Below are 27657 nucleotides of genomic sequence, written 5' to 3' on the forward strand. Positions count from 1 at the left end.
CCTGCTCAGCTGGAATTCGGCAAAAGGACGGTTCACTCCGCTGCTCACAATTTCATTTTTTTCTCCTGGACGTATCGCTCCTCCTCTTCCTTTTCTTTTCTCTCCCAAAACTGGTCTTTTTACTATTTGATAACTAGGTTTTCTTCTCCCCATTTCACCTAACACACCCGCTATATTTCATGTTTCCTCATGTGGCCAATCTACTCATATGTACCCATTCAAGGGCACGACGACAAAATAAGGATGAGCCTCTCCTATATTTAAGGTGTTCATTTGGACTAGTTGGACTAGCTTCTTAAATTCATTATTACCAGCGCAGTAGCAGACGGAGACAGGAAATGATATGACGAGCTATTTTGTCCTGTCTTTCTGTGTTTTGTTGGTAGGTGCTTCAAAAACGGCAAGTGGCTGTTTAAAAACAGCGCCAGCAGTAAACAAAAAGTGGTCGTGCTTCAAAAACGACAGCGGCATTTCTAAGAATAAGCCCCGATTTAGACTTCTAATTTGTCTAAATCTGCCTCTACCCCAACTTAATTATCCGCATGCTCCCCCTTATGTAATGCTTTCGAATCTTCAAGCGACAAATAAATGAATGAAATGTGTAGAATATTGAGCAGCCATTATTGCGACACACCTGTACCACTACACGGTCTTTATTTCTCATGTAAGTCATGGATTTTCTTGGTGTAAGCATCTCATTCCAAAGACAATCGCGCAACGAACTCATCTAAAGCGAACAAACTAAATATACAGCACAACGCGGGCAGTCAAAGAAATAAAAAAAAATATGGCATGCTGATTGTAGTAATCGCTTATTGCAGCAGTCACGGAAATTATTGGCACCGGTGGCAGTGTTAAGACGTCACGCGGGAACTGTTCATTATTCTTTGTAGAATATTGAGCAGCCATTATTGCCACACACCTCTGCCCCTACACGGTCTTTATTTTTCGTGTAATTGATGGATTTTCTTGGTGTAAGCATCTCACTCCGAAAAGAATCGCACAACGAACTCATCTAAAGCAAACAAACGAAAAATAAAGCACAATGTGAGCGGTCAAAGAAATAACAGAAACGTGCCACGCTGATTGTAGCCGTCGCTGATTGTAGCAATCGCTTATTGTAGCAGTCGCTTTCTGCTGTAATCGTTGGCTGTAGAAGTCACGGTATTGATTGGCAGCGGCGGCAGTGTATAAGACGTCACGCGGGCACTGTTCATTGTTCTTCGTGGGCATATCTTTACACGTCCACAGATAAGGAATTATCACTATAATTATTATTCCACGAATATGGAAGTTTCAAAATTATCAAGTGCATCAACCAAGCTGATCCCACCATAAAAACCTCCTCTCTTCTTGCAGCCGCACTACTGCATTGGCATCAAATGAACAGCCACTAGCCCAGAATACGTGAGTCAGAACTTAAGTGGTCCTTTAGGGCAGCATAGTACAACAAACATCGCAAGCTATCTGATACTTCCTCAGGCTCATATTGCCACAGGTATGTTTTAAAATGTTTCCTTTCTTTTTCCAATTCTTCCTTTCGTTCATTTATCTCTATTTTTCTTTTTGTCTTCTTTCAAAATCAAGAAATTTTTTTTAGATTAGATACGGCTGTAAAGACCTGAATACACTCCAATGTAGAATTTTACGTCTTTGTCAAAAAGCAAAACCGCAAACTGGACTGTATGCCCCGCCGGGTTGGTACAATGGTAAGACGCCCGACTACTGTCCGTATTAGCCGGGCGAACCCAACCTCGGCGGCTGCGTTTCGATGAAGGCGAAACGAAGAGGCGCTCGGTGTGCTGTGCGATGTCTGCGCACGTTAAAGATCCCCAGGTGGTCGAAATTACTCCGAAGCCCTCCACTACGGCTCCTCTATCTCTCTTTCTACTTTAACTCCCACCTTCCTTTCCCTTCCTGTGAACCAATTATATATAAAAACTGGACTGTATGATTATTTGGGTCGCCATAGACGTAAGCAGCGTCCTGTCACACGAGTGTGTGCAGATACAGAGGGTAGCTGAGGTCCGATGACTATTTTTTTTTTTAGTTTTTATACTTGATGTACAAATGTATTGATGCGAAGTAATGAGAGTTTGTTTTTCAAAAATTGCTACAGTTTTCGTGGTAAAACAATTTATTTGGGCATTCGTAGGCTTTAAGGTATTTTTTTTTTCTTTCATACGATCTCTTTTTAGCGCGAAATCACAACATAACACCATTTAGCGTAACGCAGCCGATCACTCCGCCTGTGTTACTGTCACTCTATCATGTTATACATTTTATGTTGTCTTCTTCACCAACTTCTATCAGGGCGCAATGGATCCAAGCACAGAGCATTGCCCTCTTAAGATGCCATGTCCCCCCCCCCCCCCCCCCATAATAAATTTAAAAAACATCGGCTGCCCCGACTCCAAATTTGTTTTGCGCAAATCTAAAATTGAATTCATCTGCGTTCAAACCCGACTTAGCCCACAGCCGAAATTGGATGGCCCACCCCAAAAACTAGGCTGGAAAGACCTAAACGATCGAGAAATGAATGCGATGCCATATGGGTGGACGCCGCATGCTCGGGCGATGAGGCGGCGGCAGCTGCGGGGAACAATACCCTTCAGTCCATTGCAACTCTCCCCCTCCCCTCTGTTACCTCCTCAGAAGTGGCCGAGGAGGCAGCAATCGCCCTTGCAATTGCCCACACGGAAGCTAAATATATGCTCACAGACTCAAAAACTGCACTACTAAATTTCGCACGTGGGCGAGTTCATGTTTCTGCTTTTTGCATACTGACCTCGCCCACTGCCAACCCGCCCCGCCACGTGGAGCTTATCTGGGTGCCTGCGCACTCGGGGAACCCTGGCAACGAGGCCGCCAACAGCTTAGCCCGATGTCTAATACGCCGGGCACGGGCGGTCCCCACGTCGGAGTTCTCCCGGGAGCGCATGCACACGTTTAAAGAGATGACTCAGGCCTACCGGGTCGAGAGACAGATCTACCCCTCACCTCACTCCTCCCTCAGCAAACACCACCAAACACTATGGCGCCGCCTCCAGACGCGAACCCTCCCATCCCCTTACATTAGGTCCCGTTACCACCCCACTCTTACCGACCCCTCCTGCACCCGTTGCAACCACCCCACTGCCACCCTCGCCCACATTCTATTCCAATGCCCGGCGGATCCTCCCCCGCGGAGTCTGGAGCACTTCACCACCTGGGAGGAATGGGAGACCCTACTACGCTCTAAGGACCCGGTCCGGCAAAAGACCGCCACATACCGAGCTGCCGACGTCATGAACCGTAGGAACATGAACGTTTGAGTGTAGTGGGGCCGTGCGGGGGCCCAGGGGCCTGAGCGCCCCGAACTCCTCTGTTAAAATAAATGTTTTTACTACTACTTTCGCATGTTACTACGTTAGTTGGCGGTGTCAAACCGGTTCTTAATATTTCTTTTCTTATTTGCTTTTGTACTTGTGCTTTCCTCGGTTCGAATTCGGTCCAGTTTCTTGGCAATGCTGGAGTTGTTTACACTAATTGCAAGCTCAACATTACTCAAGCCAGTGTAATTTTCGCAAGCTTTCATATAACTTGCATATAAGGTGCAGCGTAACGGTGAAGGGTATCTAATCTGTTGCAGTCCATTGGCTGCAGCGTGAAAAAGTAATAATAATAATAATAATAATAATTGGTTCCCAGGAAGGGAAAGGGGCAGTTTCTGTCACACAGTTGTTTCTGTGGACACCTGAATCACGCCGTAGGGAAAGGGAGGAGGGTGGGAATGAAAGTGGAAAGAGAGAAAGGGGAGCCGTAGTGGAGGGCTGCGATGTAATTTCGACCACATGGGGATCTTTAACGTGCGCTGACTTCACACAGCACACGGACGCTACTTCGTTTCGCCTCCATCGAAACTCAGCCGCCGCGGTCGGGATCGAACCCGGGAACTCCGGCACAGTAGCCGGGCGTCTTACCACTGCACCACCGCGGCGGGGCATGAAAAAGTAGCCATTAACTGTATTCTTACATTTAAAATAATAATAATAATAATAATAATAATAATAATAATAATAATAATAATAATAATAATAATAATAATAATAATAATTATAATAATAATAATAATAATAATAATAATAATAATAATAATAATAATAATAATAATAATAATAATAATAATAATAATAATCAATCTTTATTTATTGTGCGCAGGAACAACTATGTGGTCTTCGTGCTGCAGTACAAAAAGAAAAGCGCACATAAGTTTTACACACACAGATAGAACACGAAAGAAGTAACAAATATCACACGAAATTAAACTAAGACGAAATGAGTCACGGAGAGCAAGAAATCAAGAATAGCATGTCTTGTACACGATGAGAAAATTGTAGAGCACATCACGAGAAAAAAAAAACTATAGATAGAGAAAAAAAAGCAAATGTCATTGACTACGGTAATAAAGATGTATGCATAAAATAAACAACCACTCGAGGCGCAACAAGTGTTTGGTATCTAGAACACAAGCTAGAAATAGAGAGAAATGCAATAAATAGAGTTGAACGCAGAACAGTAAAATTCGAATATAAAGTTTAGAGTTAAAATATAAATAAGAAACGGATAAAAAGCAGTTCAATACACAGACAGCATTGAACAGGAGAAAAAGCAGAAAGTGAAGTAAATACAATAATTAGGCTAGAAAGTGGAAGTTATATGTGATAAAGTACTGTTTAGAATACAACACTACGAACATCCAATATAAATGAACAGAGCGAGTTTTGGAAGATGTCAAAGTGAGGACAAAAAGAGTTAAACCACTGCATTCTGTCTAGAAGGGAATGGGAATGAAGAGACGGAGAAACTTGAAATGGTCTGAATTCCCTCATGCTCTTTCGCGGAACGCGCAGTAGGATGTACTCTAAGAGCTAAGGGCGCATAATGTGGCACATTCAGTTGGGTGCTCCTGGTGGAGCGAGAGGAGGAAGTTGCGCAAGGAAAGCGATATCGAAATATCGGTTAAAAATTTTGCTCTACTCTGTCAACCTTATCCAAGCTCGATTTGCAAGTGCCATTCGAAACAACCGACGCGTACTCCAAGAGTGGCAAGCATATGGACAGGTACAGCTTTTAAGAACGGAAGTGGAGTACGGAACTCTCTCGAAAGTCTCCAAACGAATCCGAGTGTGGGCATAGCCCGCTGAGCAATGCGTTTAGTATGAGAAGAGAATCTGGGGGTGCGGTCAAAAAGTACACCAAGGTCAATAATTTCATCAATCCTGTCCAACAGCACAAAATTCACAGAATAATGGTAGAGAAAGCTGTGCGTTTTACGAGTAAATGAGACAACCCTAGTTTTGGAAGAATTGAGGGTAAGTCGATTCTTTGCACACCAATCAGATAAAGCAGATATGTCCGATTGCAACAACAAGCAATCTTGAAAATAATGTATTACTTTGAATATTTTTATATCATCAGCATAAAGAACAAACGAGGAGTTCTTGATCGCGGAGGAAACGTCTTTAATAAAAACGGAGAAGAGAATCGGGCCTAATACAGAACCTTGAGGAACTCCACTGGTTACAGGGTAAACGAAGGAGGTCTGTCCATTGACACTGACAAAGCAGGAGCGATCAAGAAGATAGTTCCGTAAGAGGGCTACGAGTGAGACTTCGACGCTTTAGAAGCTTTTAGAAGTAGAAGCTTTTCAAGAAGTAGTGAGTGAGTAACAACGTCAAAAGCTTTGCTCATATCACAGTACACAGTGTCAACCTGACCTCTCTAGGACTGCTGCAGAGGCATACGTCATAAAATTGACTAGGTTGGTAGAAGTAGAGCAACCCGATATAAAGCCGTGTTGATTCGGTATTATGATATGTTTGAGATGGAAGGAAAGTACGTTGTGCAAAGCTAATTCGAAAAGCTTAGAGGTTGCACATAAAAGAGAAATCGGACGATAATTAGAAACATGAGATTTGTTTCCTGACTTGAAGGCAGGAAACACGCGTGCTATTTTCCACACGCGAGGAAAGGCAGCATTTTTCAAACAGTTATTAAATATAGCAGTCAGTACTGGTACAAAGATACAACTGAAGGCTTTTATTATGGCGGCTGGAATGCCATCATGTCCAGGAGACAAAGATGGTCTCAGACGTTTAAGACTCACAGTTATTAACTCCTCGTCAAAGAGAATGGAATTAGATGGTGCACCAGATGGGAGGCATAAGGAATCACGATGTGGAGGCTTGTATACGGAGGAAAAATGTTGGGCAAAACTGTCGACAACATTCCCGATTTTCCGACCCCCGAGAGTCAACTAAGCCGATACTCGAGTCTGATTTAATGGAACGCCTGCGAACGTATCGCCAGAACTGACTAGGACAATTTGAGGTACTCCTCTCTAAGGACTCACGGTAAGAGTCGTGGTCCCGCTTGTATAAGCGTTTGCAAAGAGAACGCAAGCGACGAAACTCATCTGCCCAATTATCAAACCCAGGGCGTTTCGCTCAACGATGGGCCCGTTCCTGAAGTTTTAACGCCGTTATGAGTTCCCTTGAAAACCAGGAAGGAAACAATTCCTACGCGTAGGAGTATGCAGAGGCATGTACCGACGCATACCATCAAGAACTATTTCAGTGAAGCGACTGACTTGTCCGTCTGAATCACTAATGTCATTTGAAAGGGACCAGTCGACGGAAGAGAAAAAATTGGAGACCGACATAATCACCACATGATTACGCGAAACGGGGCGACTTGCTCGCCCGGTCTGGATTATTAGAAGGTGAGGCAGAGACAGCAGTTGTAACTAGAAGTGGAGGGTGAAATTTTTCACGAGTCAGCAGTATGTCTGAACTCGAGACTGGAACACTTTCAAAATTCGATAGACATATGTCAACAATATTACCGCAGCAGTTTTCAATGAAATTGTGTTGTTGCAAAGATTTAAAGGCTATAAAATCAAGTAGAGCGTTACACTTACTTAATATATAATGATTATTGTAAGAAGTAAATAAGTTCCAGTTGATACCTGGAGTATTAAAATCGCCTAAAATGAGAAGTTTGTATTTGCTATGACAAGTTATAACAAGTTCGATTGAGAGCAGAACATCATCATAGGCTGGGGCAGGAAGGTTCGGGGGAATGTAGAAAGCTGCAAGCAAAAGTTTTTCATGTCGATTTAAAGAGAGCTCAAGCCACACACATTCTTCAACAGTTTCCAGATCAGAACGTGGAACACACTGCACAAAACTGTCAATATCAATGAGCACTCCACCTCCTCTTTGTTTGGGTCCTGTTTCAGGGCGGTCGCTACGAAAACCAGAGTAATTATTAGGAAAGAAATCACTGGAAGGGATATCGCTTTACAGCCAGGTTTCGGTAACTACAACAGCGGTATAACAACAAGACAAACCACAAAAAAAAAAAGAAAATCCGATCCCTTAGTCCGAAGACTTCGGGCGTTTTAATAACAGATGTTTAAATTAGGGGCCGCTGCAATTTAGCGTCAGTTCTGAGGGATGCAGCATATCGTCGTGAAGCTTCCCACGAAAGTCCTTGTAAATGCAACCCATCGACCACGCATATTTACGCAAATTTTTGTTTTTCATTCCGAGATAATACAAAATGGCCATTTCACGAAATTGTAAAAGTGACGTTGTTCACATGTGGCGACTTGCCGGCATGTTTGCCTATCACAAAAAAAAAAGTCACCCAAAGCAAACAAAATGCTTCTGATCCCTGCGGCACCCGCATTGGGGGAATGCGTAAGCATTCTGTGTGGAAGAAAGAAGAGACACGGAAGAAGAGGAGGAGGCTTCCGGTTTGTGACGTCACACTATGACGTAACACTTCCATGAGGGTGGATATGTTTGTGATCCCTGCGGCACCCGCATTGGGGGAATGCGTAAGCATTCTGTGTGGAAAAAAGATACACGGAAGAAGAGGAGGAGGCTTCCGGTTTGTGACGTCACACCATGACGTAACACCCCCACGAAAGTGGATACCACGCGACTCCCCTTGGACTTCGACATTACCCCCTTTGGCTATTTCAACGACTGACTGACTTAATTGGCTCTAGTTAACTAATTACTCTACATGCAGCAAATTCTTCCCCCCAGTGAAATTTTTTCATCATACACCTAGTGCAATCATTCGTTTGCTTATCGCTTGCTTCGTTCGAACGTAGTCCTGCCGACAAACTTCTGGGGGCACGACCTTGAAAACTTTCCAAGGTCGTGGGTATGGCATACCCACTTAGTGCTTGCGCATTAAAAATCATAATGGCACGCCGACTACCCACTACAGACGATGCGCGGTACCGCATTAATCTTACCAACTGTCCCTGTGTCTGTACAGGAGAAGTAAGGAAGTCCGTCGCGATGGAGTCCCGCAGCCTTTACGCGTCAGCGCTGCCACTGCTGCTCGTGTTCTGGCAGCTCGCAGTGACCGGACTCTCCGTACCCTCCACGGGAGAAGGCACACCGGAGGAGCTCACCTATTACAACCACGAGGAAATGACCGCCTTCCTAAAGAAAATTAGCTTCAATTACCCGAACTTCACCCGGCTGTACAGCATCGGGAAGTCAGTAGAAGGTGAGTGCGAGTGCGATTCACGTCTGCGCCTAAAAGGACGCCGACCATGACTCCCTCCAACTTAGGCTTTTGCAGGAAATAAATCCATCCTATATGGCTCTTTTCGGGTTTCTCGGTGGTTTTTTCTGGTAGAAAAAGACGTATTTGCCCCTGACGAAATCCTCAGTTAGTAATGTAATAAGTTTAGGGTGAAAGATAATTAAATACAAACCAGAAGGAAAAACAACGCGCCGATGGTGGGCACCGAACCCACGACCTACGAATATCGCGTCCGGTGCTCTTATATATGTATGCTTCATTATTCTTGTTGTTTTAGTTCTTTTTTTTTTTATCCGACATCAGGCGCCCTGCCATTTTCAAGAATTAATGCCCACGGTTGTGCTTGACGACCGAACGTCAGCTAAAAAATGTAGTTAAAGCAAGAAGCAATGTGACGCATATTTTAGGTTTGGTTTGTGGGGTTATTAACTTCCCAAAACAACTAAGGCTATAAAAGAAGCCATATTAGAGAACTCCGGAAATTTCTACCACCTGGGGTTTTTTAACTTGCACTGACATCGCACAGCACACGGGCCCCTTGCTTTTCTCCTCCATCGAAGAGCGGCAGCCGAGGCCGTGATTTGATCCCGCACCCTTGCATTTTTTCTTACCTTATATATATATAGCGATCATTACTCTGAAAGAAGAGGAGACTTACCATGTTCCGTTGTCATCTTCCGTTGTTGAGGATCCAGGTAGAACGAGAGGAAGATGGTTTGCACAGTATGAAGGAGCACCGAACAAGGGCAAGTGATGATCGCTTTGCCGAGACGAAGACAGGTCCACTTGTCGAAACGTTAGCTCGACCTGCGAACTGAGGCGTCCCCCCTTTACCCTTTCTTCTTCGTCTCGTTCTACCTTGAAAGAAGCGAGTAGCAGAGCAAGTTGGTCCGCAGTCGATGCAGGCTTCGAGCACTTTTTCGAGTAATTCTAGTTCATGCTACATAAAATCACAAAGAAAACAAATATTAACTGATATAGTAGTAGTAGTAGTAGTAGTAGTAGTAGTAGTAGTAGTAGTAGTAGTAGTAATAGTAGTAGTAGTGAGTAATAGTAGTAAGTAGAAGTATTAGTAGTAGTAGTAGTGGTGTAGTCGTCTCTGTGTTGTCTCTCCTTTCCTCTACGCTAGATAGCTCTCTCGACAGATTCGGAGCGACTATACCTATTTGAATCGCTAGTTGACACTTGTGTATAACAGGTGAGCAGTACGTACGCACTGACGAAAAACACGATATATATTTGCACGAAAATTTTAGTTTCTAATTCGACTATGCATTTGGGCGCACTCAACGCGAACATATAAAATGAGAACATTTGTTTACATCGAGTATACCGGGATCTGAATCTGAAGACTTCTGGTGCTACATAGTCACTATAGCCACGGCCGCTCGATGGAAGCGCACAGGGTGCGGCCTGCTGCGTCGCGCCGCCGTCAATGGGCAAGCGCGTCCTTGGAGAGTTTACAGTTGCGCCCGCTATTTCTGCTGAGGGCGCCACTGTTCGGGGACACGTCGCCGCCGGGGTCGCCGGCTCTGAGCGCGCGGTTTGCTTCCTTTCTGGGCGCGTTCGCCTCGCGCCTGCGTGGTAAACGCAAACGTTTTTGTGTGCGCGTGTGCAAGCACGTTAACGTTGTGTCTGGATGCGTTTGTTTTTTAATGCGAAAGCCGTTCTAGGCTCTTGGAGCGAAAATTTATGCGCAGAAGCTGTGCCTGTTATCTGTGCGTCGCATCTGTGCACTGGTGTGCCAGCCGCAAAAGCGGACGTGCAAGGAGGGAGATTAAGAATGAAAATGATTGATAGTGAGGTAATCAATAAAAGTTATAAATGCACATTGATAGAGGTAATGACTAATGCTAATGGCTAATAATGGTTAATAATGACTAAAATGATTTGTAATGACCAGTATATCAAACTACGACATGTAATGACCGCAATTGATTAGAAATGAGAAAGTGCTTAGCGATGTGTGGTAATGACTAATAGCTAGGCATGACTCATTATTACTGTTAATGACTACGAAATGACCAATATATGAAACGACGACATGTAATGACCACTGCTGTTTCTAAATGAGTAACCTGCTTAGTTATGTGTAATAAGGACTCTAATGACTACGCAGGCAGATTCATGATGACTGAGAAACGACCAATATATCAAACGACGACTTGAAATGACGAACTGTGGCAAACGATGAGAGGCAAATGATAGGAGAGTAGGCTTTCGCCGTCCTCCGCTTAACAGACATCTAAGAGACCCTCTAATTTTATCTGCTCAGCTCGCTTCAGGCAAAGACAGCAGCGACGAGTGGAAATGCACTCGCTTCCTCTGAAATGAAAGCGGCGTTGAGGTTAAAAAGTCCAGATGCTGAAGCATAATGCCCTATCAGCTGCCATTGAATTTGCTGCAAGGGACAGAGTAGATTGAGATCCTAAGTGGGATATCTCCCGCATCACTAATGTATCGCGGGTTGCTACAAGGGACAGCAGAATGGACTTGTTGGTGATTAATTATAGGTTAACCGTGCAAACAACGTGACGGGAACACAGGAGAAGAAGACGGCACAACCGCGCTAGTTGTGTCGTCCTCTTTTCCTGTGTTCCCGTCACGTTGTTTAACCTATTTAGTTATCAGGGAGCTGGCCAGTGAACTAGGATTTTTAGCGATGTGTTGTAAAGCAGATGAACACGATGAGGTAGCACCAGAAGCTTTTCTCGCAGGTTATGTTGTGAGAACATATAGGAAAAAGCTACGAAGGGTTTTTTTTTATAAGCATGCAATTTGTTCTAAATTTTGCCGCGCTAGTCTGCGTGACCTTGCAAGTAAAGGAGCCTGTGCATACAACATTTGTTTATACTGTCGAGACTATTTGAGCCGATGCGATAAAATGAAAAGCCATGTTCCACAGAAAATCCGGCGCCCGCTCTGTCTGCGGAAAGTCGGAAAAAAACCTCTCTGGTAAGAGGAACTTTAGTTGGTGATATAGCCAGAAACCTTTGTCGCAATGAGAACACGACATGTTCAATGTGGCAGGAGCTGCCAAACCAGACAGTCAATAAGATGTAAGGGTGAAATGGGAATTACTGAAAGCAGGACCCTTAGATCCCAAGTCAGGCACACTATACTCCTATAGGGCACGTTCGTACGGCTTCAGCAAACAGGGGTTTTATATAGCTATGTGTAGGGTGCTATTTCATATAATGCGGTGGCTTAAGGCTGCATTCTAATAATATGCGACAGAGGCAGTAATTACGGGATACGGTGAATAAGCATAAGGTAGCAAAGTGCGGGCACTCTAACGATGCTCCTTAAGGAGACTTAAGAACCCTAAGTTTCGTTTATCACTACCAGGTTGTTGCTTAATTTATGCGATATTTAGTAATGGTTTTGAGGCGACATGTCAGTCGAGCAAGAGCCTGTTGCAGGAAATATGAGTCAACTGGACCAGTTACAGGTAAATGAAAATCAAGGACAATGGAGGCTTGATGTACCCGCAAAGGAAGTAATCAAGCTTCGTCAGTTTACGAGCACCTTCATCAACAGGATTATGAAGTCTGAAGAGGTCCGGCGAAGTAGCAAGCTGTGTAAACTTTTGGTTTCATCATTGTTTTCTAACTGTACACAGTACCTGCAGCTAATCTATAAAAACAATGATTGTGCCCATGCTGAGGCCCTATGCGAGATATCGTTAAGTTGCTGCCCCCACTGATAGCGAGCTGGGCTGGAAATGTCAACAGTGGAGCGATGTTCATGGCTATGGGATAAACTTCTCTCAAGAAAGGTTTTCCGTATGCAATTGGTACTTCCTTTTTTTCTTTTTTTGTGCGGCCATTAAATAAGCGTACTCGGCTGCTCGCTGATTCTCGGCTGTAGTTGCACTCTGACGCGTGAACTTTCTTGTAATCAAAGCTAAGAGTTTCACGACAGCAACACTCGATGCGCGTTCTTCCATTGAAAATTAAGAACCAGCAAAATTGTATGGGTTTGCGAGCAGCCAATAAAAATAGTAATAAAAACTTTCGGCGCATATACGTGGCCCCTTGAGGCAGACCGGCTCCATCAAGCGCGCTTACTTTGTCCGGTCATGCAAAATGCGGGAAGCCATGACGGATAGCGTTCTGGCGTACAAAGTTTAAGGTCTCCAACTGAGTCGAAGATCCCAGGTTATCATCTAGATTTAACCTAATAAACGTCTTCATATTTCCACCGTAAAATTTTTCACAATGAGATAGAAAGATTGCTTGCATGTCGCATTTTCGCAGAGGTTGCTCTTAATAGGACATCTTTTTTATTGGATAGCGCTGGCAGCTTAGAACAGGTTGACATCAATTTGTGTATAAAAGTTATATGCAGGAATGAGTAAATGGTATGAAAATGACACGGAATTCGCGACATAGTTAATTAAGTGGTTATGCATTAGGCTACCATGGCAGCTGAGCAGCTTCGAATTGTTCACAGCCGGGTCACATTTTCATGTGACAAACTGGATCCGAATGCAACATCACGGTAATGCGAGCTTTCCAATCGAGTGGCCTTGAACCACCGTCCCTATAAGTTTTTCGGGGTACACTCCAGTATACACCATTGCCGAGCAAGCGCTAAGTGCTGACATGGTCACACTGGACATGACAGTATATACTGATTCTTGTGGCCAAATTAAGTGAAGCGGAGCTCTTATATCCTTAAAATAAAAGGCTTCTTTCACGCCGACGCCTCCCTCAAAGCGCAGCCAGGCGCAGCTCTCCGCGCGCGGCTGTCCCCGAACGGTGGCGCCGCGGCGGTGGCGACTAGAAGTAGGCGCCTCCCGCCGGTTTCGGGCGACGTAGCAGGCCGCACCTAGTGCGCTTCCATCGAGCGGCCGTGCTATAGCAAACAAACAAACAAACCAACACCCACAGAAGAGATTACAGCAAGTACTACTGATCTTTATGCCGTGATCGAGTGGCAAACTGCCGTGACTAACTTCACTCTCGACGCAGTGACTAACTTCAGTTTCGACGCATTACAGGGCGGGACCTGTGGGTTCTCCTCGTCACCAGTGACCCGGACGATGAACCGCTTCTTAAGCCTAACGTGAAATACGTTGCCAACATACACGGCGACGAGGTAAGTGCACTCGCGCATTCCGGTTTCATTGCTGTTTTTGATACAGAGTGCAGCCTATGATCTTAACGCGACATCGTTGTTGCCCCATGTCGATAAAAAAATTTGTCCGTCGGCGTTGGCGGTGTCGGTCGTCACGAGCATACCTCTGTCAGGTGCACGGTGGTCAGGTGGTGGTTGGTAGGTGTTAATCACCCGGTCCATTGCACTATCCGTTTAGATCCGCGCACTACTGTGCTATAAGTTACTATAATTAACATTGGCATACACCCAAGTGCAGCCATATACGGCTACAAAGGAAAGCTATACAGCTTTCTTAGAAACCTCCTATGTTAAAGAAAAATTTGTCCTGATCCGGGGATCGAACACATCTGCACTGCTCACTATCGTGGTTAACTCGATAGAACGACTGCCTGGGAAAGGTGGTGGTCCCGGGTTCGATCCCCGAATCAGGACGAAATTTTCTTTAACTACGAAGTTTCTGAGAAAGCTGTATAGCTTGCCTTTGTGGGCGTATGGCTGCACTTGGGTGGACGTCAATGAGTAATTTCTCCCTTGTTGCAAATCTACATCTAGGTATAAGGAACCTATAAGGGGGGGAACACAAAAACCGTGTTCTTGTTCCTTATACAAGCTCCGATAGAACCGTGAAAATCAGTCGGTATGCACTTCTGTGTTCCCAAATAACTATTTCTCCATTTCTTCTAAGTTATCTTCTTTGCACGTTCACTCCCACCTTCCTCCCTTCCCTTACGGCGCGGTTCAGGTGTCCGTAGAACAAGTGTGACAGATACTGCACCTTACCCTTCATGTGAACCAATTATTATTATTATTATTATTATTATTATTATTATTATTATTATTATTATTATTATTATTATTATTATTATTATTATTATTATTATTATTATTATTATTATTATTATTATTTTAAAGCGTCAATGATAAAATGATAGTAACACAGCCATGCGAGTTCAAAAAAAATAACTGGGATATTTAGAAGACTAATTATTGAGGCGCATCACTTCGGCGCCTAGTACATCGATGGCCTGCTGGACGAGCAGGCGCTGTTCTTCCTCACCCTCAGCACTAAGCCAGTCCACCCAGGTCCAGATAGTATGAGAGGGGTTGGGAAAGAATCCCGATTGCAATGCAACCGGGCATGAAAATACGCAGTGGGAAAGGTTGACATAAGGGGAAGGGCAGTTGGGGCATGATGGATCACGACGGAATTTGTACAGTTATAGCCATGCAGGGGTTATGAGTGTATTCAGCTGTATCTGCGGAGGGACATGAGCCTCCCGAACGGAGGGATTAGGATGAGGGTCGGGGTAGAGCTTACGGTCTAAGCGAGCAGTATTATATTCGCTGATGGTGGCGCGAAGAGACAGTCTCGACCCGCCCTCCAAGGATCTTGGCCAGGGGATGAACGGCGCCTGGTTACGAGTTTCACGGGCGAGCTGGTTCGCCATCTCATTGCCGTCAATTCCGAGTGTCCAGGGATCAATCGGAGGAAGACGGGGCAGGGCTGCAGCGCAACAAGTGCAGCTTCGAGCTCCGTGGACAGAAACATTACAGTCATCACGACCAGTGTGCTATACCCACTCACCGTCCGTGCATACACTGACTGCGCAGACGGCGGGCCGGCAGATGATGGTGTACCTGATCTCGCACCTGGTGACTAGCTACGAAGTGGATCCGTACGTGCGACACCTGCTGGACAACACGCGTATCCACATCATGCCCAGCATGAACCCTGATGGATTCGCCATGGTCGAAGAAGGCACCTGCTTGGGCTTTCAAGGACGGTACGTGGCCGCGTTTTAATCATGATTTTCCTAAGCACGAATTATCTGTAGAATTTAAAGCCTTAATGTCAACGTTATCGGTAAGGGGGATCTGCAGAAACAGCCCGAATTGATGGATCAAAAAGGATAAAAAGAGCTTTCGTGCGCATTTTTACTTGTTGCTTAGAGGTCAGTTCCATTTTTGATATGTTAAAACTTGGCACCGACTGGATGGTGCTGGTGTTTTGTTTGTCGTGTTCCGCCTTTGTAATCTGTACCCTGTATCGCTCCTATCTTGGTCCTGACCGGACTGATAGTATCTCTAATAAATAAATAAATAAATAAATAAATAAATAAATAAATAAATAAATAAATAAATAAATAAATAAATAAACAAAATAAATAAATAAATAAAACGACTCTGTCAATGTGCAAAGTTGCATAGGCAGAATGAGTATGAGTTGCTTTTGATCGGCAGGTGCGTAGAAATGTCGGTTCAGCACTTTTTGTCAAACGCTTCCTCAAACTGAGCGTCCCTTAAATTAATGGGAAAAGCTGGATAGCCTCGACGGCTAAATGACTTTAATTGGAGGCTCATTGTCCATTTTCGCTTGCGCTTGTATATGCGTTGAGCTCAACGAGAGAATCTAACTACACAGCGAGCGTTTACGATCTGCCAATTAAGATACACGGCTGACTGGCGGAGCTTTATGAATAGTCGATTGAGCGCGTGGAGAGGGAAGAAAGAGCGCTGGTTACGAACGGATCAGCAGCCTAATGAAAGTGGGTGCTTTCAATGAGAGCGCATCACATTCGCCAAGGTTGCTAGCTGCCCGCACGTTTTAATGCAGGCTTCTGATTCGATAAGGAGCCCTGCATCAGTAGAACGGTAATTGTGGCCTTTAAGCTTATGAACAAAATTAAATAATGTATGTTATAAATAAAATTAGTTAATTAGCGGGAAATAGGGGTCGAAGAACTTGGGTCAGTTGTGTCTCGGAGTACCCTGCAGCCACAAGCGTACAGCAGGGATAAAGGGGGAGTTATCGCAGGGGAGTTATCGCAGAGTGGTCATTGAGGTCGGGGTTGGGGGTGGCTGCTCCTGGCCCTACGGGGCTGGGACTGGTAGGTCATCGCCGCTTAATTGCGGCTGGGCTAGCCTCCCACTGGATTTGTGTCTGTTGTAGGCCGTCATTGCAACCGTCACCGTTTCGGTGGTGGACGACGGCTGTTGCGACGCGCGTCTTTTTCTGTCAAATAGGTAAAAATTAGCGCCGTTACAGTCATCGCCACAGGCAAATGTATCCACAGAGACCAGGTTTGCGTGTTGTCCCTTGTTGGAGAGGCTTATTTATCAGAAACGCACGTTCGTCGACGTTCTGGTTCCTGTAAAATTTTGCTTCCATCATCGACGGTAATATCAGGTGCTCGATCCCAGCCAGCAAAGAGTAAAGATGTCATCGGCTTGCTCATCCGAAGATATTCCGTGTTTGGGCGCAAAAAGCCATAATTTGCGAGTAACCAACAGCAAGCAGCTTCCTCAAAAGTTTTGATGCGCGCGCTTGCTTAATGCGTGCCTCCGTGCGTGCTTCTCCTGAGAGGGGAGGAATTAAAGTGGTGTTCGGAATGAAAGACATTGAAGTTGGTCGGCCTCACTCCTGAAGGTCGTGCTGTCAAGCTGTGTCCGTTCCTTTCCATCTATAAACGCCCCAGAATTTGGGAGCTCATTTCGAGGATTCGTGCTGCGGATGTGATGCGTGAAGAGGATGAAAGTGTGTGTGTGTGTGTGTGTGTGTGTGTGTGTGTGTGTGTGTGTGTGTGTGTGTGTGTGTGTGTGTGTGTGTGTGTGTGTGTGTGTGTGTGTGTGTGTGTGTGTGTGTGTGTGTGTGTGTGTGTGTGTGTGTGTGTGTGTGTGTGTGTGTGTGTGTGTGTGTGTGTGTGTGTGTGTGTGTGTGTGTGTGTGTGTGTGTGTGTGTGTGTGTGTGTGTGTGTGTGTGTGTGTGTGTGTGTGTGTGTGTGTGTGTGTGTGTGTGTGTGTGTGTGTGTGTGTGTGTGTGTGTGTGTGTGTGTGTGTGTGTGTGTGTGTGTGTGTGTGTGTGTGTGTGTGTGTGTGTGTGTGTGTGTGTGTGTGTGTGTGTGTGTGTGTGTGTGTGTGTGTGTGTGTGTGTGTGTGTGTGTGTGTGTGTGTGTGTGTGTGTGTGTGTGTGTGTGTGTGTGTGTGTGTGTGTGTGTGTGTGTGTGTGTGTGTGTGTGTGTGTGTGTGTGTGTGTGTGTGTGTGTGTGTGTGTGTGTGTGTGTGTGTGTGTGTGTGTGTGTGCGTGCGTGCGTGCGTGCGTGCGTGCGTGCGTGCGTGCGTGCGCGGAGGAAAAGAGAGAGGACCGAGTAGCGGAGGAATTTCATGTTCTCGCCTTCTCGTCATTTAGGCTATACAGACTGTCTAAGCTAACTTTGCCAAAATGAAGCTATAGGCCAGGGAAACCAGATGCATGGAGCTTCCATGGGCAACTTTTAAGTTCGCAATTAATTAATTAGTAATTAAGATATCTTTTCTAAGTTACTGAACATTTACTTTACACAATGAACGTGATTTGCAAAGTTGGAGAGCGCCTTCACAAACCACCGGAAACGGGAAAAAAAGCGGAGAAAACGGAGCTCAATCTTCCGTGGGCTTGGGCCAGGGAATAAACGGTGTCCGGTTAAGAGTGTCACGGGTGAGTTGATCGGCCAACTCATCGACGTCAATCCCTGTATGCGGAGAACGACGGAAGGCTCTAATATGAAGGCCGCTCATTCGACCTCTTAATTGTTGAAGAGAAGTGGTAGTTTGCGCATCAGTATGTCGCCGAGACGACTTGAGAGTCGCAATACACTATGTATTTCACAAGAGAGGGAAGGAGGGCGACAGTCTTGAGGTCATGGACAGTGACGAGCATCTCGAGAGAGGATGCGTTCGGTGGGTGGAGGTAAAAAAAAAAATTTAACTACCTTTAAGCATGCATACTTAAACTGCGACTTTACAGCGATCTCGTACCCTTATTTATTTTTTTCGGCTCGGTTTGTCTCGAAACGCGCTTTGACAATGAGATTTCCGCTTATCTAACCTTTAATTTGAAGCCCTTAACCGAATACAGAGAGAACGCGCGGGGCCTGGACCTGAACCGCAACTTCCCGAACCGCTTCAACACGCAAAAGGATGAGGAGCAGCCGGAGACCGAGGCGGTGAGGCGATGGAGTAAGCAAATCCCCTTCGTGCTGTCCGCAAACCTTCACGGAGGCGTGGTGGTAGCCAGCTACCCGTACGACCACGCCATTGCTTTCGGTACGTACTCGGCTATGCATCTTTAGCACTTGCATGGCTGTCTCTTTCAAGTTAGGGAAGATGCCTCGATGAGCGGCTTGAATCACTTTGCGCGTGAAGGATACGCTTGCAAAACGCTTCGGTATATCCTTGAGAGTGTTTTTCAGCTGATATGTGTGAGGCCCAAGCAAGCTTCCGAGCTGGAAAAAATATATATAGACGTTTGGACGAGCATTTCTATATTTCGGCAAGCTGAAGAGAATTTTAAAAAGGAGTTATTTTGAAGCTGAAGACAAGTATACGGGAGGGGCAGATGCAGATTTTCCGCAAATGACTTTGTTGTCTGAGAAAACTTATCTTACGATTTGTATGCGCGTGGTTTCTTGTGATTTGTATGCGCCGTCGCTTTTACTATATCGGCGTCCAATTTACTAATGTGCCAATCACGTGATATTTTTTGTACTTCACGGGCTTTCTTTAGAGCTTGGAAAAACGGTACACAGGAGGCTTTCTTTATCGGAAATGAATAGAATGGGGTTTTAGAAAGTGCCCGTCATCTTTGTAAGTCCATTTATTGTCTGAAGGCAATCATAAATTATAAAAGTTATCTTAATTACTAATTAGTTAATAGCAAAAAAAATTCTATGTGATACAACAGATGCCTAGCAGTTGCGCACAAGTGGTTTCTCTGGCCTACCTTTAATGTTTCATTTCTGCCTTGACTAAAGATAGCTTGAACATCCTATATATAAACACATTCGATTCCCCTGAAGGAAATCTGAGAAGGGGGGGGGGGGGGGGGGGGGAGGAAGGGGCAGCATAAGGCGTTCTCCAATAACTCCACCTCCCGTGGGTCACCCACCCACGAATTGTCGTATGAAGGGCACGCCACATTTTAGCTAACGCATGTGTCACCTTGTTCTGCGACTCTCTGTCCTATTTTCCGGGGTCAGGCGACTCACATGAGCGCAAGCCTTCACTGACACCGGATGACGACGTCTTTAAGCACCTCGCCACCGTGTACTCGTACAATCACGCCAACATGCATCTGGGAATGGCCTGTCCTTCTGAAGGAATGCCGTCCTTTCCCAACGGCACCATTAATGGAGCGGCCTGGTACGACTTCTCAGGTACGCCGTACTCTTCATAGTTCATTATATCTCGAAGACCTTGCCTGTTTCCTTTTTTTTTTTTTCTTTTTTTTTTTCACTAAGTGGTTCTGGTTATTTCAATTTCAGGGACACGGCCATGACGGTTAAACGTTGAATGTCTTCACATCTTCTTCACGACCATATGGCACTTTCAATGAAGTGCTCACGTACAGGTCGCACTTCGATATCTACATTATTGCACTGTGTTTAGGAAAGGTTTTAATACACATTATAGATTGATATGTGTGACGACAAATGACCAAAAATGAAAACGTACACGATTAAAAATAGAGGACACTGCACATAGCATACCGCCATGTCGAGGAAATACATCAGAATTCACAATTTACATTCCGGAAAAAAAAAATGGCTGCTCGTGATGATGATATATACCATTTTTAATGAAAGTTTAAATGAAAATATACACAGTGTATAATAATTTGACCCTCGTTTTCCACAAACTGTGGAGGCCCGGGAGCATATTAGTATAGTGCCTAGAATATAATATTAGCATCAAAAGGAATGTCATCTGTTTGTAGAGGTAAGAACCTGATGCCATAGGAATTAAGGGAAACTTTTGTTTAAAGTTCTTTGAAGTATATCCCAGAAAAAAAGCGTCTTACAACAATCCTTAAACGCGTGTTCTATAGTTTCCGTTTTTTTTTTTTTTTTTTTTTTTTTTAGAAATAAAGCAGTTAGTCGACTAAGGAACAAAAAGGCATTTGTCATGCATCCAGGTTCTAACTGATAATGTACGTATTAGGGTGAAGTTTGAATGCCAATCTTGCCATCAGTAAAAATTCATTCGGTATACAGAAGCGACGCGAACTGAATTTGCGCTCTTCTTCGTTATAGCCATATTTCCGCTATTTTTCGTCTAGTGACGCTGTTCAGAGGACCCTACCGCTGAGAGAACGGAATCATGCTGTCTTCTTCTATAGGCGTATTCCGAATCCCTTTTGCTTCCCGTTTTCTTCTTTCCTTCTTATGTCTTCTTGGCGTCTTCCGAACCTCCTTGCTCCATTTTACCGGCTTTTTCTGTAAATAAAGAGCTTAATACGTGTAACCATTAGTAATGAAGTTTTCGCGTACATACTTGGTTTAATCAAGCTAGACCATCAGGAATATTTTTGACTGAGTCTTTCTGCCGGACATCATTTGGAACAGGCAGCATGGCGGACTACAACTATGTGTACGAAGGCTGCATGGACCTGACGCTGGAGATCTCCTGCTGCAAGTTCCCGCCTCGCCAAGAGCTCGCCCGCCTCTGGGAGGAAAATAAGCGGCCGCTCCTCGCTTACCTGGATGAAGTTCACAGAGGCGAGTGCTTCTCCCCTACCCTCTCAGCACACGACGGACAACATATGCTTCAGTTGTCTAAGGCATTGCGCGGATGAACTGAGCACTGAATCGAATTGTCTGCTGAGCGATAGCAAGAGATGTCTAAAAGGGGAACACAGCTGCCATATCTTATCCACTTCCTCATTCGTGTTCAAATGAACATTGGCGATTTTAGTGGCCGTATTTCGGGAATCCGTAATGGCCTCCTTTATAAAACGCTCCAACATTTCCTATCAAAAACGGTTTTTGAGTGACAAATTTTTCACACCATCGGCACAAAATTTTATTTAAAAAATTATTTTCTTATGTCCTGAGGTTAGACACTAAAAACTTAGTTTTTATCCTTGTTTTGTTTATCCCGTGGTACTTGATGTAAGTTCGCATCACAAATGTTTCGATCCACCCTGTGCATGTTTTGGTAAACGCAGTCAGCACCGAATCGTTTGGCGTGCTGCGTACCGCGATGGGCGCACCCTGCACCAAGGAACAAGCGAGAAAAGACAGCTCCGAGCTTTCGACTCTCATGTTTTACACAACGATACAAGCGACAAGCAAAGTACCACATTACTTGCGTAGTTAACACTCTAACACATTGAACGCGCCCCATTCATTTGGCGCGCAATTTCCCATTGAAGATAGCAAAGACTATCAATCGTTTTTGCTTTATAGCGCCCAAACAGTACGCAATATTGTAAGCCATGAACGTCATATGGATGGACAGTCAATGAGAGCGTTCCTTGTGAAATCCGATAACTAAATGAAACCACGCCTGGTCACAGGGGGTTCTCTATTCGAAACAACGCGTGGTCGTAGCGAGTTTTTCTTCTAAGGATTGTAGCAACTTGCTGCTCTTCGGCTTCGTGGTGAATACTGACTTTTGTTAGAGCCGAATCTATACCCCCATTTCCCTAACAGTTTTGAAGCATTACGAAAGATAAAGGCAACCTGGGCCAATGAGGACGACGCGCACTACGCGGCAATGTTCCTATCAGATCATTATACCGCGGTCGATAGGCGCGTCGGAACATAATCGTGCACTGCGAAAAATCTTGGTTGACCCTGGTTGCCCATTCTTTTCGCTAGCGGCAAACAACTTGTGCGGCTGTGTAAAGTAGCGCTCTTTTTGGTTTGGTTTAGTTTGTGTGGTTTAACGTCCCAAAGCAACTCAGGCCATGAGAGACGCCGTAGTGGAGGACTCCGGAAATTTCGACCACCTGAGGTTCTTAACGTGCACTAACATCGCACAGTACACGGGCGTCTTTCTTTTCAGTTCAGTTCAGTTCAGTCGTTCAGTCGTGTCCGACTCTTCGTGACCCTATGGGCCATGTCACGCCACGCTTTCCGGTCTCTCACTATCTTCCTAACATCACATAACTTCATCTGCAGTGCCTCGAAGATGCCATCTAACCATCGCGTTCGCTGCCTACCCCTTCTCCGGCGACCCTCAACCTTTTCCAACATCAAATCTTTCTCCAGCGACTCCTCTCTTCTCATCAGATGACCAAAGTAGCTGAGCTTTACCTTTAGAATTTGACCCTCCAATGAGCAGTCAGGGTTTATGGTCGACAATATCGACTGATTTGATCTTCTGGCAGTCCAAGGAACTCTCAAGAGTCTTCGCCAGCACCACAATTCAAACGCGTCAATTCTTCGGCGGTCAGCCTTTTTCACAGTCAAACTCTCGCATCCATACATCACAACTGGAAAGACCATAGCACGAGTTATACGGACCTTGGTTGGCAGACTAATGTCTCTGCTCTTTACTAGGCGGTCAAGGCTAACTATTGCTCTCTTTCCCAGAAGCAGGCGTCTCCTAATTTCATGGCTGCAGTCTCCTTCCGAGGTAATCTTGGAGCCCAAGAAAAGAAAATCTGTCACAGCTTCCACTTCTTGTCCATTGATGCTCCAGGACTTGATAGGGCAAGACGCCATGATCTTCGTCTTTTTAATGTTCAGTTTAAGCCCAAACTTCTCACTCTCTTCTTGTACGCGCATCAGAAGTCTCCTGAGTTCCACTTCACTTTCTGCCATTAAAGTGGTATCATCCGCATATCTAAGGTTGTTGATACGTTTTCCAGCAATCTTCACTCCAGCTGAAGACTCGTCCAGACCGGCCTTCCTCATGATGCACTCAGCATATATGTTAAATAGGCAGGGCGACAGTATGCAGCCTTGCCTCACTCCTTTCTCAATCGGAAACCAATCAGTAAGACCATGCCCAGTTCTTACTGTGGCCTCTTGTCCTTCATACAGGTTCCCGAGGAGACAGATGAGGTGAATTGGAACTCCCATCTCTTGGAGAGCTTGCCATAATCTTGCCATAATCTGCTGTGATCTACGCAGTCTTCCTTTTCACCTCTATTGAAAAGCTGCCGCCGAGGCCGAGATTCGATCCCGCAACCTTGGGAACAGTAGTCGGGCGCCGTAACCACTGCGCCACCCCGGCGGGGTCGCTCTTTTTGGGAAGGACTATAATCCGTTATGCGAGTTATGCGCGTGCTGATTTAATATAAATTATTGACATTTCACTCTTGCACGGAAATATTCACAACATACTTTCTGCTTTATTTGGCAGATTAGTCACACCAAACGAAGTATTCATTTCATAATCCTATCTTCTGTCGATTTTAGCAACTTCGAATTTATCTCTATATATTTTAGCAGACTAATAAAAGAACCTCCCCAGTTTTAGGCGATTTTTTACGAAGCTAGCTACAGTACTAGTAATAAGTATACTTGAGGAATCGGTATCATATGAACTTCATTCCGCAGATTGCTTTGCACCTATAATATTTTGTAGTTGAAAACGTTCAAGTGGTACGATTAAGCTTCCGTACGCTGTTCCTAAAGGCAGCTCTGTTCTACTATGACATAAGATCTAAGTGCTCAGTCTGCCTAGAATGGTTCGTGCATAAAAGTCAGCCCCGAGAACGCGTCTGGTGACCAGACTAGCTGTCACGTTTAAAACCGGTTGCATCATCATCATCATCAGCCTGACTATACCCACTGCAGGGCGAAGGCCTCTCTCATATTTCTCCATTTAACCCGGTTGCATATGGAGGCGCTTTTATATTTCCTGTTTTAGATACCGAAGTCGTCAGTGCCCTCATAATATCCTTCCCTTGGGAAATAGGTGCAACGGTATAGAAGAACAGAGCCAGGCAATGTGATGGAGTTAACTATTTCTGAGGGAAATAGTGAGTACATATTTCACACTGTGATTATCAAACAACAAATGACCGCAGCATTTACCTCAAAGGAAGGACTCTGACAAGGATATACCCGGCAGTTGACGTGAATGCATGGTGATAATGATCAAGTAAAAAAATTATAGCACTGCAGAATCTACATTGGATTAATGCGAAAGCATGGATGCTGCTGTTGGTTGCTTTTCTAGTAGCTTAACTCGCTTCTTGTTTGCCCGTTTAAATGGGCCTTATACGCATCGTCCGTCATACCGTAAGGCTGCGCCCCGACTACTGCGAGGAGCTGAGCCACAGCACCATTCATTGGTTGTTGGTTGTACAACTTTTAATTCCATCGGAAATGGGCGTCCTCTTCTCCGCCCCCGGCACGCGTGCCGGGGAAAACGGGGAGTCGTGCGCCCGCGGATTAGAGGCTGGCGGGTAGCCCTTGGCTTGTTACGGCAGTTACGGCCTTTTCCGCCATACTCCTAGCCTGACGTCACAAACAGCGAACGCCTTCTCTCGGCTACTCTCGGCTGCGACACAGCGCTACAACTAGCCACTGTAACAGCGCCGTTATAGTGCCTAGAATATATTCTAGGCACTATAGCGCCGTGTATAGCCTCGCCGCCACCATCCGATGGCGCGAGCTGGGGCCCCGTCTCTCGGTCTGGCGTGACGTCAAACAGTCACGTGAAATGGCGTGACGTCACCGCTGCGGCTCCTGACCAGCAGAAAGCCGTCTGCCTGGCAACTGAGGCCGCGAATAACCAATGTATATTCACCAGTCCTTAGTCGCGGAGGTTCCAGCCCATGTTCCTCAGGCCTGCGTGCCAGGAGCGGGGAGTAGGGGGCCTCCTAAATCGGTGGAAATTAAAGTTAATCAATCAAATCCTGTAAGGACTCAACGCCTTATCTGATGGCGCGAGCTGGGGCCCCGTTACAGTGGCTAGAATTAGCCCCGTCTCTCGGTCTGGCGTGATGTCACACGGTCACGTGAAAGGTCATGTATGGAGGCGCCACGACACGCCAAAGGCTCGAAGTGCTAGCAGTATTGCTTTCGCAACAAAAACACAAATTTGCTCGCTGTTACACAAAGCTTGCCTTTTTCTTCCTCAGGCGTGCGCGGAATCGTGCAAGACGAAAGTGGTAACCCCGTGAAGGCGTTTCTGAAGATCTCCAACCGCAGAGTCGGCTTCAATACGTCGCCTAGGGGAGAGTACTGGAGAATCCTCAGGCCGGGCACGTACACTTTGCAGGTGAGATCGCTATCCCAAGCATCGCATTTCATGTCTTGGCTGTGAGAACAATCTAAGGTGCAAGAGACTGCTGACGTTACCTAATTTGTCAAGTGGCAGTGAGAACTCGACACATTCAGTTACTTATTTTTCTCCGCAGTATCGCCGAGTGCCCCTCGCGTTCACAACGCCGTACTCGTGCGAACTGAAACGATCCTTTGCGTCACGGCGAACCACAGCCGTGACTCGAGGCGCGCAGAAGCCTCCGCGCCTCCCCTCGCCCTTTTGTTTAAGAAATAATAATAATAAATGAACAGCCTGAAGAGGAAGTCCCCAAGCAAAGCAACGGCATCATAAGGCTGTAATCACCGTGCCAACGAGGAGTTATAATTTGGCAGTAAACCACCTAAGCGGCAAACAAGGAACTATAGACACGAATACAAGATGAAAACACGATGGGGCGGAAAATAAGGTGGGCGGATGAGATCAGAGACCTTATCGGGATAAGATGGCTGCAGCTGGCATACAGCCGGTTTAATAGTCGGAATGCGAAAAAGGCCACTGCCCTGTAGCGGGCATAGTCAGGCAGATGATGATGCTCCTGATGTAGATGATAAAAGTTATCTCATAGTACACAACCTCCATACTCACTGCGTGGAATGCATGAAAGGGTGAACAACAACGCATATAAATTACTTAGGAGCCATGCTTCACAAGCTGCCATTTTCCATTTTATATCTCGGATCCATTTTTATTTTAAAGCATTAGTCACTGCTGTTGGGTGATGAATTACAAGCGTCCGTAGGAAGTGACCGGATCATTCGCTCAGTGGCGAACGCACCTCAACATTAGCTGCATTATAGTGAACTAGAATACTGTCTGATGAGTATCCTGGTTCACTATAGGCTGCATGAAGCAATCAGTCGTTAGTCGGCGCATTCGACGAGTCACACTGTTGGCGCGCCATTTTACACTTCGTTAGAAACGCAGTAGAAAATGAGGAATGTGCCACAGAAGGGAGCGGCAACGTCGCAGCGGTACGTTCCAAGGCCCATTTCAAGTTCCTATTCCGCAAGTCGCCGTCAACGATTACATGCGTACCTAGTTCGCTCCGACATTTCCTCACCTCGGTCTGTGTGTTTCATCCGGAGTTAGTGAGTTGACAGCTTATATCAACATGCAATTCTGGGCGTAGCGAAACCTTGTGGTTCCCATGCGTAAGCAAACTATCGGCAAAAATAAGCCTAAACGTCATCATTCCAACCATGTTACTTTACGCAATGTGCGAAAACCTCTATTGGTAACGCGGATGTCAATTTCTGACACATTTTGCCCAGGTTTGTGCACCGGGGTTCCAGGAGGCCGAGGTAGACTTCAGCGTTCCAGATGAGCTATTCACCGTTCTCAACGTGACGCTCAAGCCAAACCAAGAATTGAAAGGGGAATCGTACAACTGAGACCCTCATCCGGCCACAGACTTAGGAAACCACGGCGTGCAGACCACCATGCCCTCTCTGCCTTAGATAATTTGGATGTATTTCACTTGCATTTAGAATACAGCCGCTCGTACTGGACCGGCGGCCTGTCCTTGTCACATTGAAATGCTGCCTCATTTTGGTAACGCGCCGAATGTTTTAAAAAATGCATCAAGGAGAAAATTAAAGGTGACCTCCACCGGCACTTTCTCTGAAGCGTAGTTTTTCTAGGCCAGCACAACTGAAAATTGAAATAAAGGTACAGTCACCGCCACATGCTGTCTTTGACAAAAGCGAAGCGTTGGCAACGCATTAGTCTCGCTACACTCCGCATCCTTCGTGCAGTTTCCACCAAAGTCGTTCGCGTAGTCTCGCAGAAAGCTCAAAGTGAGACAAGACAATGGCAGGCTCGCGTGGAGGGCTTTTTTTTTTTTTTTCTTTCTTGCGTTTCGTCACGTACGTGAAACCA

The 27657-nt window shown here is 45.5% G+C and overlaps 1 protein-coding gene across 1 annotated transcript; it reads left to right on the forward strand.

The window, feature by feature from the left end:
• Positions 1 to 1367: 1367 nt before the first annotated feature.
• On the forward strand, positions 1368 to 27462 carry LOC146197172 (carboxypeptidase M-like). Its single transcript, XM_084598945.1, has 9 exons — positions 1368 to 1498; positions 8338 to 8574; positions 13619 to 13716; positions 15349 to 15521; positions 18632 to 18819; positions 19752 to 19928; positions 21117 to 21269; positions 25595 to 25734; positions 27051 to 27462. The coding sequence occupies exons 2-9, from the start codon at positions 8361 to 8363 to the stop codon at positions 27168 to 27170; spliced, it is 1263 nt and encodes a 420-aa protein (XP_084455071.1). The 5' UTR covers positions 1368 to 1498; positions 8338 to 8360; the 3' UTR covers positions 27171 to 27462.
• The last annotated feature ends 195 nt before the right edge of the window (positions 27463 to 27657 follow it).

Source organism: Amblyomma maculatum, chromosome 3 (genome assembly GCF_055883805.1).
Source record: "Amblyomma maculatum isolate TAMU_Amacu chromosome 3, ASM5588380v1, whole genome shotgun sequence".
NCBI lineage: Eukaryota > Metazoa > Arthropoda > Arachnida > Ixodida > Ixodidae > Amblyomma > Amblyomma maculatum.